At 35.9% G+C, this 13,882-nt stretch overlaps 2 protein-coding genes across 2 annotated transcripts; one reads left to right on the top strand and one right to left on the bottom strand.

Moving 5' to 3' along the window:
- Window positions 1–246: 246 nt before the first annotated feature.
- LOC308678842 (olfactory receptor 6B1-like) lies at window positions 247–1,071 on the top strand (the record flags this gene model as incomplete). The annotated part of the gene is made up of 1 exon (XM_081346073.1): window positions 247–1,071. One exon carries the CDS (start codon window positions 247–249, stop codon window positions 1,069–1,071), a length of 825 nt encoding a protein of 274 aa, XP_081202199.1.
- An 11,616-nt stretch (window positions 1,072–12,687) lies between these two features.
- LOC308678840 (olfactory receptor 13H1-like) lies at window positions 12,688–13,635 on the bottom strand (the record flags this gene model as incomplete). The annotated part of the gene is made up of 1 exon (XM_081346072.1): window positions 12,688–13,635. The coding sequence occupies one exon, from the start codon at window positions 13,633–13,635 to the stop codon at window positions 12,688–12,690; it is 948 nt and encodes a 315-aa protein (XP_081202198.1).
- Between the last annotated feature and the right edge of the window lie 247 nt (window positions 13,636–13,882).

The raw sequence follows: 13,882 nt of genomic DNA, 5'->3' as shown, positions 1-13,882 counted from the left end.
TGCATCACTATTGACTACTTCCAACTTAACTTTGCATACTTTCAAGCAAAAATCTTAGAAAAATTATTATTTAAAATAATTCTTTTAAATTTGTTGTTGCTGTTTGTTTTTATTTAGATGACTGTGAAAAGCAATCCAGCTGGAGAAAATCAAACAATCCCCATGATGTTTATTCTTCTGGATTTCAACACTGGGGAATTTCAGACTTTATTTTCTATATTCTTTCTACTCATCTACCTTATAACTATGACTGGAAATATTCTTATTGTCCTTCTAGTGATAATCGACCAAAAACTTCACACACCTATGTATTTTTTTCTGGGAAACCTGTCCTTCCTAGAGACTTGCTACAGTTGCACCATCATGCCAAGGATTGTGGTCAGGTTTCTGAATGGAGATAGCACTATTTATATTAGAGGATGCTTCACACAACTTTATTTCTTTGGGTATCTTGCAACTACAGAATGCTATTTTCTGGCGGTAATGTCTTATGACCGCTATTTAGCAATATGCAAACCATTGCACTATGCAATGCTTATGAATAGCAAAACTTGCATCCTGCTTATTACTGGGTCATGGATAAGTGGTTCATTGTTTATCAGTTTTATCATATACCTTGTATCTAAACTGAGTTTCTGTGGACCCAACAAAATTAATCATTTTTTCTGTGATTTGATCCCATTGATAAGGCTCTCATGTGATGATATCACTTTGGTGGAAATTACAGCTTTCATTATTTCCTTCATAGGAACTCTGGCTCCATTTATTATAACTTTGACCTCTTATGTTTGCATCATTAAGAACATTTTGAGAATCCCATCCATAAAAGGAAAGCAAAAGGCATTCTCAACTTGTTCCTCTCATCTCACAGTTGTAGGTTGCTTCTATGGCTCCCTAATAATTGTTTATGTCTTACCAAACTTAAATTCATTGAATAACCCAAAGAAACTGTTTTCCCTGTTCTATACTCTACTCACTCCTTTGGTCAATCCCATTGTCTATAGCTTAAGGAACAAAGAAGTAAAGGGAGCAGTGAAGAAATTATTCACTATGTTTCCTAAAAGTCACTGACATTTTAGGTATAAAGCCAAAAAATGGTTTTACTGACCTTACAATGAGATCTTAAAAATGTTAAATAATACAGAGATCACTTTATGTTTCCATGTCAGGTTAAATGCAACTCTCTTGAATAGGGCTCATTCTCAAGAGCAAAAAATGATTATAGTTTGAGAAAACGTTTTAATGTGTTTCATATATACCTTCATAATTGAAATAGTTTTTAGCCAACAAGTTTGTTTACAATTGTTTTGTTAACAAGGTTTCCCAATGTATTGTAAGTTAGAATAACTTCATATCCAGACATAACTACAAAGAGGCATTCTAAATCAATAATATTTATTGGGTTACCTAGCTATTGCCCTAGCCAGTTGTCTTCTGCAAATACCAAATCTAGGAAACCATTCTAGCTTTTCTTAATAATGTGCTCAGGAAAGAAATTGGAACTGTAAACCACAGGTGGTTAAAAAGAATGTTTCTTTAAAAAAAAATAAGAAAAACTCAGTATGAAAGATTAACAGCTGGAAGTTTACTAAAGGCACCTGATTACCTGCAGCATTCAAATCAAGCCCATTACTACTGTTTGCCTGGCCAATGGGAAATAGAATATTGCTGCAATGAAACTTTGCTGGTACTATCATGCTTTGGCAGTTTATGGGAACCCAAACATAAACAGAAAAAAATGGTGATTACATATTCTACATATTAGAATTTTGTATGTATCTCATTTCCCCAAACTGTTAATTTGTACTACATAAATAAGCAGAGAACTATGCAGAAAAAAGTATATGAAAGAAGAAGTTACAAAATTCTGTTTCTGTTATATGTTTCTTCAATATTTCTGGAGGCAAGATGCTCCAGTGATTAATCATTCTAACTTTCAGGAAAGTTCTCCTTAGTTCTAGGTTGCTTCTAGATTGTTTAGTTTCCATCCATTGCTTCATGTCCTGTATTCAGGTGTTTGACCCTCTCTTCTTTGTGGCAGCCCCTTAGATATTGGAACATAGCTATCATGTGACCCCCTAGTCCTTAGTATATTCTGTTATAGTATGTGTAAATATTAAAATTAAATATTTAACCCTTGTACATGTGCTAATGAAGTAATGGCATAGCATGAATGATTTATTTGGAAAACAGGAATAATAAAAAATTGTATGCATAAATCAAGAAAACACTTGCAAATGGGAAAAAAAGCTTTACTGAAGACCAACAACATCAACATGAATATTTATTTTATTTATTTTTATTTTAATTCCATTTATATCCCGCCCTTCTCCGAAGACTCAGGGCGGCTTACAAGCTTAGCAGTAGCCTTCATTCTATGTATATGCCTGCTTATGTCTCCAACCATAAGATCATAGTTTTTGACTAGTAAGTTTTTGTAAAGCTCCTATTACTTCTTTATTTCTGAGTGAACAGATCAATGGGTTTAACATGGGAGTAAGTATTCCATAGAAAACTAGAAAGTATTTTGTATGTCTCTTGCATGTTCTTAGCTTGAGGTTGAAGCTATGAGAACATAGTTGTGCTATAGAAAATCGATACTACCTTCAAATATGATACACATGTAGAGAAAGATTTTAATCTTCCACATGCAGAGTGAATTTCCAGAATTGCCACAACAATCTGCAAATAAGAGAAAAGAATAAAGACAAAGGGGCCAAGAAATGTGAGAATTCCTGTGAGTGGCATATTTACCTGATTCAAGGAAGTATCTGAGCATATAAGCTTGAAAATGGCTTTGAGTTCACAGGAAAAATGATCAATCACATTATTCACACAAAAGTCTGCTAGCAGGACTGGTGGTTGAGAAGTAATTAGTATTTTTTTTTCATTTTTAAGTTTAGGGTCATACTTTTACACTAAAAATTAAAAAAAAAAGATTTTTAATTCACCGAGTTTTTAAAATAAATAAATTATTTACCTTTCTCACATAGTCAATCACTGCACACACACACACACACACACACGTCAGTTGTGTAATGAAACATTGCTAATTTATCAAAAGAAAAACGCTCTAAACATTACAATAGTTATACTTTCGTTTTTTATTTATTTATTTATTTATTTATTTAGAGGTCTCCTGAATCCAAACAGCTTTACTGGCTTACATATTAAAAATCAGAAACATTACAAAAAAACCCAATCTCTACCTGACGTGAAGATCTCTACCAGACATGAGTGCACAGCAATCTCACGAGAGTGCCAGATGAGACACCGGGGGTGGGGGGTGGAGGAGGGAAGATCCAACAACAATGCTGAGCAGCCACGTGCGGCAGGAAGAATGCAGCCGGTGAGCGGGACGGGCGGGGGAAGGGGTATGTCAAGATTGAGGCAAGCACCAGCTAATATGACACAATTAGAAATATGATGGCCATCTGTGATGGGGAGGGGAAGAGGGCAGATGAAATGCCCACGAACTTCTTGGCTTGACAGTTAAACAGCCATCTAGCTATATAAGCAGTTTTCTCTAACCACCAATTACCAACTCTGACGATGACAACAGAGGATTGATGAAAGCGAAATTGTATTGTATTTTAATGAATATACTTGGTATTCAAGTATCAAAACAAAAACAAAATCTTGAAATAATTCTGCTATCCATTGCTTTAGTAATGTGTTTTTTGTTTCTACATTTGTCACTTTTTGAGATGTTGCTGCTTTGGTGGTGTATGTGCATGAATTTTTATATGTATGAGATGAAGGGGATTTTTCTTCCATTATAAATCATTCCGTTTTCTTGTAAAAATTAAATAAGCCATGCATGGGAAGAAGAATTAAATGTATTCCTTACACATAGAAAATCTAAAACTTTTCTTACTGTTTTTTAGAGATACAGTAGATACAGTAGAAAAGTCACTTCATATAATGGATTAATAGCATATAAATTTAATAAATAAATAAATGTCACTTGTCTCAATGTTAGCGACTTGCATATTAAAAGTCAAAAACATTAAAAGATAAAGGAAAAAAGTAATGAACAAATTACAGCAAATCTTTATTTTTTAAAAAATGCATTAAAGTAGTTCTGTTATTCATAGCTTTACTAATGACTTCTTGGTCTCTACGTTAAGGTAAAGGTTCCCCCGCACATGCGTGCTAGTCGTTTCCGACTCTAGGAGCCGGTGCTCATCTCCGTTTCAAAGCTGAAGAGACAGCACTTGTCCGAGGACATCTCCGTGGTCATGTGGCCGGCATGACTAGACGCCAAAGGCGCACGGAACGCTGTTACCTTCCCACCGTAGTGGTCCCTATTTTTCTACTTGCATTTTTACGTGCTTTCGAACTGCTAGGTTGGCAGAAGCTGGGACGAGTAACAGGCGCTCACTCTGTTACATGGCACTCGGGATTTGACCCGCCAAACTGCCGACCTGATCGACAAGCTCAGCGTCCTAACCCACTGAGCCACCGCATCTACGTTAGGTCACCTTATTTTTAATTCTAGCACTAATGGCTAATAAAAAAGTATTTTCAATGTCAGCATGCTTTCTCATTAACTTAATAATAGTGTATTTTTATAAATGTAAAAATATACTACTAATTCCCTTTAGGGACATTGCTAAATGACTCTTTTTTTTTCCCTTTCAGCTTTAAGAATTTATTTTGTAGATTTACAGTTACTGTGCTGTTTTCTCATGTTTGTATTATTTCCCATAATTTAGGAGACGTTTTCCAAGAAATACTAAAATATAAATATTGCTATGAGATATCATTTCTAGCAGTGAAAGAAAAAGGACTAACATTCAATATGAAACTACAAGTGGGGAAAAAATCAGTCAAATATTCTATAATTGATAATTCATGAAAAGTATTCACATTTTTTGTTAACTGTAATTTTTAACAAAGCTTTTTGAAAGAAATACATGATGGGAACTAAAGCTGATCATGTCTTAAACAAGTGAAACATTTCATTTTCTAAGTCATTCAAATCACTTTAGAAGTATAGCAGTGTCACTATGCGTAGCAGTGCATAGCAGTATCACTATCTGCTTCTGGAGTTAGAATATATCTCAGTGTGCTCCTTATAATGTTAAAGAATGAGAATAGTAATGAACAAAATTAGTTCATTATAGAGATATTGTGTTAGATTCTGAGCTATTCTGCATGCAAGAGAACTTCTGTAAACAGAAGTGATAGCACACATAGACAGCACAATTTCTGGTGGAAAACCATATTGAGGGTGGTGCATTCCTAAAGATGCTCCAATCAGTAAATAATAGTATATGATGGTACTTTCTTGTGAGTTTAAAAAAATAAATCTCTAAATGGAAAATTTTCAGCCAGTGCTTAGTGTCCATTAAGCTACTTAGCAAGCTGCAGCATTTGGTTGCAATGCTGGCAAAAAAAAAAAATAGTAATAACCACTTAAAAGGTGGTCAGTGAAGTTTTTCAGTCATTCAGGTCATGGTTGTCCCAAAAGTGCTTTTTCAAAAGGCAACTGGACTTTGTTTTTCATTGAAGATGTTTTGCTTCTCATCCAAAACCTGAAGAATTTTCTTGGATCAGAAACAAATATCTTCAAGGAAAACAAAGTCCAGTTGCCTTTAAAAAAAGCAACTTTCGGAAACTTGAAAGTTTTAGTTAATAAAGTGAAATGGAAACTGATTTCAAATATTTCCACCATTGATTTGTAATATTTCTCATGCAGAAAGTAAACAACAGATACAGTAAGTAAGTAAAAGATTGTTCAACATACAGCTACTCTAATGTAGAGAGCTACATTAGAGTTCAATATTACATGTCTGACTCGTTCTTCATTAGAATTCTTCCTAGTGCCCCCAGAACCTCTTGATTTCAGAGTGTATAAGCTAAGGGGTTGAACACAAGGATTAGTACAGCATTAAAAATAGAAAGTATTTTTTCAGCCTCATGCATATTCTCATTTGGAGGAAGAAGAAGATAGGTAAAAATGGCAACGCCATAATACATAGTCACTACAGACAGATGGGACCCACATGTTGAAAAAGCCTTTATTCTGCTCCCTTCTGCTCGCATTCTTAGGATGGATTGAAGAATACGCATGTAAGAAAAAAAGATAAAGGCAAGGGGAAGAAGGAAAATAAATATGCCAGAGGAAGTCATCTGTATCTGGCTTGAAGAGGTATCAGTACAAATCAGTTTTATGATAGATTTCAGTTCACATCCAATATGGTCAATTTCATTGTTTCCACAAGGCAAGGAATTACTGTAAGCAGAAAAGCTAGAAACCATGAAACAGCAGCCAACACAATGCAAACTGTACTGCTCATGATGAAAGTATAGTGCAATGGTCTGGAGATGGCTATGAAACGGTCATAAGCCATGACTACCAGAAAGAAGCATTCTGTTGTCCCAAATAAGAGAATAGCATACATTTGCACAGAACATCTAGTCGTGGAGACAAAACATAACTTTGACTGCATGACTCTCTTGATCTGGGTCTACCAGACCAACCAATGAGGATAAATTCAGTCACTTCAGTTTCATTTTCCCCTACTTCTTGCATTAGGGTTGATCTGGAAAGAAGAGGGAAAAATGACCCAAATATATCTGGAAATCTTTAAATAAGCCCAGATAATTTTGGCATCATCATCATTCTATAAATACTTATTGGAAAACTCGTGGAGACAAAACATAACTTTGACTGCATGGCTCTCTACTCTTTGATTTAATTCTTCTGTCTAAAACAATCACTCTGCAGAGAATTAACAAATACTAGAATAGAATAGAATAGAATTAGAATAGAATAGAATAGAATAGAATAGAATAGAATAGAATAGAATAGAATAGAATAGAATAGAATAGAATAGAATAGAATAGAATAGAATCTGCAAGGGGCCTTGGAGGTCTTCTAGTCCAGCCCCTGCTCAAGCAGGAGCTTCTTCAATGCAGAAAACCTTGTAATAACTTTCAGAAATTAGTATATTTATCCAAAAGAAAATTCATCTTCCAGTTATGGGGTCTCAGCATTTGCAAATGCACCTGAGTGTTATTTTGATATAATCAGCTTTTGGATATAGTTTAATCACTGAAGTAACCCTTGTCTATGTGCTTGAAATATGCTTGCAATAAATGATCAGAAAGCAATCAAGAAACATTATCAGTTTCCAGATAAGTGTCATCAGAAGATTCATTTTCAGGAAAAAGGAAATGAAAATTAATATTCTCTTTCTATACTGGTTAAGTAGATGGAGGTGAGAAATTGTTAACAATGGCATGGGAATAATATTCTTTTTTTTTTAAATCTCCACCTGTTGCCAGAAACAAGACATCACTACACCTGAAGAAATTGTTCCTGCAATTAGTAGGGAGATATTGATCCTTCATTAATCTTTCAGAAACCTTTTTATATAGTTTGTGTTTGGTAACTTTTTCCTGATAATAATTAGAAACAGTGAAAGATTCACACACCAGAAAATATGTATAAAGAGATTCACAGTGAAGCTTCCATTCATGAAGCTTCCTTTAATCCCCCCTTTCTTCAACATTTAGTTAATATTTAAATGCAATCTTTCATTTTAAGAAAATTCACATTAAATTATGTACTAGGAAATACTATTTTAAAAACTAACAGAAAAATAAATAAATATGAAGACAGAGAGAAACATATAAAGAAGGAATTAAAATGGTATAATTGAAGACAATGAAACACTTTCAGTGGGAGGGAGGGAGGGAGGAAGGAAGGAAGGAAGGAAGGAAGGAAGGAAGGAAGGAAGGAAGGAAGGAAGGAAATTTTTGACATTTAAAAATAATGATTTAACTCACTTTGTATTTGACCAAAGAATTGAATCCTTCATTCTTATCTACTTAGGGGTCTCCAACTTAATAATTGAGAAGACATTTGACTGGAATAAACAATCATAAAAATAAATTAAAAAAATATCCTCTTCTACGATGAAATCACTGAATAAATATGAAGATTACAATTCTTATTATTTCTTTGCTTTGCTCTATAGAAACCTGGATTTATATTTAGAAGAAGGCAGTTATATTTAAGTGATATGGTTCTTCTCAATTAAAGAAAATTCTCCTTTTATCTCTAATTAATGCAAACATTAATTAGTCTGAAATATTATAGGTCATACTAATCTACAATAAGGCTAAAGGATTTATAGTCCATCTACCATAGAACTGGAATTTGGAAATTGGATATAGTGGGATAAAACAACAACTTCCCATTAAGGCTCAGTTGGCCAGATGACAGGCCACTGCTTGGCAGAGATCACTGAAACATCCACTCCAGTGTCCAAAATTCCTTCAAAGGGTTTACCCTGCAGCACAATGATCTGACAGGGCCATTGAAATGTGATCAGGGTAGTTACAGTAGCTATGAAGGAAGTGGCTGAGTTAGTAGAACCGAAGCCTCCTTCCCCTCTGTCCTTTGGCTCTCCCCCTGCCAGGACAAAATAAGGCAAATGCTGGAGTTGAGCAGGACTAGTGTAAATGTGCAAACTTTGGGGCAAATTGGTCCACAATTGAACATAAATAATGCCAGTATAGTCCGAATTTATCACTCCAGGAATAACAAAAATCCCCTTTTTACCCATGCTTGACCGCACAAGGATAAGCCCTACATAATTTTTTGGTAGGGGGCCTGATAATTGAGATGGAACTACTTAAACCTCCCCAGGATATTTAAATTTCACTTCCTCCTGCAATATCAAATCAATGCCGGCACTACCTCTAGTAGCTGCAGGAATATTTTCTATTGTTGGTTTGTTGTCTGTGTTTGGACCGGGGCCAGAGACCAGCCCGATCGGCCATTTCCCAGCTGACACTCTCTTGCCCAATGATAACCCTTCTGACACTTTGGGCATTTTGCTTTTGGTTTCAACCTCTGATAGAAAGGGCTGTGAGATGCTGCAGACATGCCCCCCTGACCTGGATTTTGACATTCCCTTTTAAAATGACCGAGTTTTCCACAGTTATAATACTTTCCTTGAGGCTTGCTGCCTTGCGATAAAGCAGCCACCAATAAATTGGTTTGATAAGAGGCTGTTCCTATATCTTGACATGCTTTAATCATTTCTGCTAAATCAGGATTGTTCCCAAGACCGATAATTGCCCTTCAACATTCAGAAGTGGCATTGTCCTTTGCCAACTTCATCAACAACTCCTGCTGAGCTTCAGGATTGTCTATCTGCCGCCGTAAAGCATCCTGTAATCTGTTAATAAAATCAGGATATGGCTCAGTAGCCTTTTGCCTGATGTTAGAGAAGGCTTGGTGAGGCTTGCCAGAAACAGGCACTTTTCCAAATGCTCGGTAAGCGCATTCAGAAGAAAACTGTAAAGTGGCAGCTGGTAAAACAATCTGAGCATCAACTGGAGCAAAGGGACCAGACCCGTACAATTGATCAGGAATGAAGACACCCCCCCATTGAAGAGCACGCACAGCACATTGGTGTTTAAATTCGCTGTCCCAAGCCACATATTGTGCTGGAGTAAGCAACATGCGAAAGGTAGTTTTCCAATCTTCAGGTACCAAAATATGATTTCTCATAGTGGCTTCCAGCATTCCCTGCACATAGGTACTACCCAACCCCATATCTCTAATACCTTTTCTCAGTTCCATTAAAATTGCATACAACAGAGGACAATATTCTACTATTTGAGCTCCATTCTGATCTACTTGTCCCGTAGCGTGTACCGGACAAACAGACAACATATCAGCAATTTCTTCTACATTCCCCCCACTTTTGCTAATTGTTCCTCTAAAATTTTCCTCATGGGGATATACAATGGCCGTGAAGAAGCAGAAGAATTAACTTCTTCATGAGCTGAAGGTTCAATTGAAGATGATTTCAGAGGGAAATTTTTTATTTGATCGTAATCAGGTGGAAGTTTTGTGGTCAATTTTTGTCCTGCCAAAGCATCAGAGCCAAATTTTTCCACTGCTTGACGGCATTGAAACTGTAGATCTAATATCTGAACTGGAGCCCGGGGTTCAAGATGTGAAGTATGCCCTATCTTTGCCCAGTCCTTTAAACGGAGTGTCCCACATTCCGGATACCAGGGACAATGTTTCTCTATCTCTCCAACCAGCTTCCTTATGTCTGCCTCAGGCGCTGTAAGCCCTGACTTTTGTAACAGGAATCGAAGTTCCTGTACATGCTGTTGCTGTTGTAGAAATAGATTGCAACCCATACTTACCTCTGAGGGGTCCCAGAGGACAAAGGTGCACCTTGGGGTCTATTCCAGACAAAAGTAAGTATGGTGGCTGTTGCTTCCCCCAGAGGGTTGTCCCTGTTCGGGCACCAGATGATGGATTCAAAAACCAGTTATAGCAGGGTGTCCAAAAATGTCTGTCTGCTTATGCAGAGTTTATTACTTTTATACAGTTTTAACAAGTAGCAAAAAGCATAAAGCAACAGCATCCTTACTGGTGTATTCTTCTTATCAGTCTTTAAGAACATCCCAGCCAGGGTAGAGTCTCACATATCTTGATGGTTCCTGGTGGTGCTAATTAGGGTGAGCTCATAGACATGAGGTAAACAGGTACTGAAAGCATGGCAGTTTGCTACACATGGTCCCTATGCAACCTTTATATGACCTCTATCTCTACAGTCAATTACCAGTTTTGTGCAGTATGTACATATTGTTTATACCTTTCTATTGATGTCTAATTTGTCAGAATTCCAGGGTTGTAGAAATTCGGTAGAATTTTTAGACTTGGCTTGGTCTAGGATAGTCACACTTTACCATTTGGAACTGTGATTAAGTCTGTCCATAAGTTGTGAAATTAAAGATTTCTCATCGTGTCTTCTGACTGCTTGTTGATGTTCATGAATGCCTTCTGCTAATCTTCTTCCTGTTTATCCTACGTAATGGCTATTGTAGTCATTACACTGTATGCTGTAGATGATTCCTAAACTAAGGTTGTTTGCTACAAGTGTACCCCTTTAATCAGCTTTCTATGACTATAATACACATTAACATTGCATTTTCTCTTGGAAATTAATATTAAAATCCTATTTGCCTCATCTTTTTCTACCTCCCCAGTGTGTTTATATGTATGTTTGTGTGTGTTTGTCTTTATGTGTATATTGCTTTTTTCCTAAATTTTATAGCTGCTTCAGTCAAAGAATATTGGCACGTGATTGTGCTAGTCTCTATCTTCTTTTAAATATATAGGGTGGATTCTTAGCTACTGCTTTATGCTGAAAATCTATACTTTGCTGTGTAAAGGACCCAGATTGTTGGGGGCAATAAGCTGACTTTGTAATAATGCTGCTTGGGGGCGGGCGAAAGCCCTAATCAGCAGGCATATACATAGAATGAAGGCTATTGCTAAGCACATTGATTGTGCTTAGATTGTAAGCCGCTCTGAGTCTTCGGAGAAGGGCGGGATATAAATGGGATTAAAAAAAATAATAATCTTATTTTTAATTACTAATAAAATTGTACAATATAATATAATAATGATTTCTTTCTCTGAAGCACGGTACCTGAACATGTATTCAATTCAATTTATTCAAAATATTTTATATTCTCAAGGATTATTCATAAAGTGTTATAAATCCATTATGCTATTCACCAGCTTGCAGCATTTGGTGAAGATGCCAAGGAAAGCACTAGCAATAATCACAAGCAGCTTCAGTTAGTGAAGTGAAAAGATTTCACAGTTTCAACAGAAAATGAACAACAGATATATCAGGGAATGACATATAAAAAGGATATATCTTGCATTGATAGAAATTGATTCAGAGATGGAACTTGTCAAAGATTGTATGATAAAGTGGGCTCAGAATTTTCAAGAAGTTATTACAATGGATTCTTGGGAAAAGATTTGGGTGAGAAATGTAAAATGTACACAGGCCCAAAATTTAAGAGAGAACTTTTATAAAATGTTTTATAGGTGGCATTTATATACTAAAAAATTAGCAAGTATGTATCAGAACTGCCAGCCCAAATGTTGGAGGTGTGGTTGTGAGGATGCAACGTATTTTCATATATGGTGGACTTGTAAAAAGGTTAAAGCTTTTTGGATTAAAATTTGGTGGAATATGCAAAAGATATTCAAGAAAAGGATAAAGTTTTCTCCGCAATTGTTTTTATTGGGTATTATCACAGATACCACCGTTGTAGATATTAAATTGATGTTGAATTTAATTACGGCAGCGAGACTTTTAGTAGCGCAATATTGGAAGAAGAAAGAACTGCCGACTATAGAAGAATGGACTTTAAAAGTTTCTAATTTGGCGGAGATGGCAAAGATTTCAGCGTATTTGAAAGATCAATCGCAACAGAGATATACTGTGGAGTGGAAGAGATGGATAGATTATATTCAGAATAAATATGGGACTAAAAAGTTTCACTTAGCATTTGAATAAGTAGCAGATTTATATAATGTATAATTAGCTTGTAGTTATTCTATTAAGAGTTAAAGTGTGATAGAATTTAATATCTTATTGTTGTTTGCATATTTTAGATTATGTTTGTTTGTATTTTTATACCCTGTATTTAGCTCTGGGAAGTCGGGGAGGAGAGGGGAGGGGAGAGTTGGGGAGGTTTGGGGAGAGGGGAGGGGGAGGGGAGGGGTTTTGTATTCAAAAATGTACTGTAAAACTTTTCAATAAAAAAAACAGATATATCAGGGAATGACTGTTCAAAATTACAAAGAAAACCAACAGGCTAAAAGAGTTATACTGATATTCAACGTTGCATGCCAAGCTTGTTCTTCACTACTATTCTTCCTAGTGCCCCCAGAACCTCTTGATTTCGGAGGGTATACACTAAAGGGTTAAAGACAGGAGTTAGCACACTATTAAATACAGATAGTGTTTTTTCAATCTCATGCATCTCCTTGTTTGGAGGAAGACGATAGATAAATATGGAAACACCATAATACATAATCACTACAGACAAGTGGGAACCACGTGTTGAAAAAGCCTTCATTCTGCCTCCTTCTGATGACATCCTTAAGATTGCCTGAAGAATGCGCACGTAGGAAAAAAGTATAAAACCAAGGGGAAGCAGGAGTGTCAGAATGCTACTGAAGTATATGCTTATTTGGCTCAAAGAGGTGTCTGTGCAAATGAGGTTAAACATCGATTTAAATTCACAACCTATATGGTCAATTTCATTGTTTCCACAAAATCTCGCTGGCTTTGCAAGGCAAGGGACTACTGTAAGTGTAAAGGCTATAAACCATGAAACAGCAGCCAAGAAAATGCAAACTGTCCTGCTCATGATGAAAGTATAGTGCAATGGTCTGGAGATGGCAATGAGACGGTCATAAGCCATGACAGCCAGGAAGAAGCATTCTGTTGTCCCAAATAAGAGAATAGCATACATTTGGGTAAAGCATCTAGCAGAAGACATCACAGGCCTTTCCACTAAGCAATTGGCAATTGACTGTGGGATTGTAGATGTTGTGAATCCAAGGTCAATAAAAGAGAGGTTACATAGGAAAAAGTACATGGGATTGTGGAGCTGTGGATCACATATGACTACTAAGACAATGAGGCCATTTCCAACAATTGCTGCAAAATAGGAAACAATATAAACTTGTATTAAAATCATCCTTGACCTGGGTCTACTGGACCAACCTATGAGAATAAATTCAGTCACCACAGTGTCATTTTCTCTTACTTCCTGCATTAGGGTTGATCTGGATAGGAGAAGAAGAAAAAAACATAAATATATCTTTTGCATTTGCAATATATCAAAAGTCTTCTATTTGATATAATCAACCTTTGAATGTTTAATATCTAAAGTGATCCTTGCCTATGTGTGTGAATTATTTTTTTCAATAAATGATTAAGAAACAAGGAATATTGTCAATTTCCAGCTAAGTCAGAATATCAGAATATTCTATTTTATAGGAAAGGAAACTAAAATTAATATT

This window comes from Vipera berus, assembly GCF_964194415.1.
Source record: "Vipera berus genome assembly, chromosome: Z".
Classification (NCBI taxonomy): domain Eukaryota; kingdom Metazoa; phylum Chordata; class Lepidosauria; order Squamata; family Viperidae; genus Vipera; species Vipera berus.
Note: the sequence above shows the minus strand (reverse complement) of the source record. Positions and strands in the feature narration are given on the sequence as shown.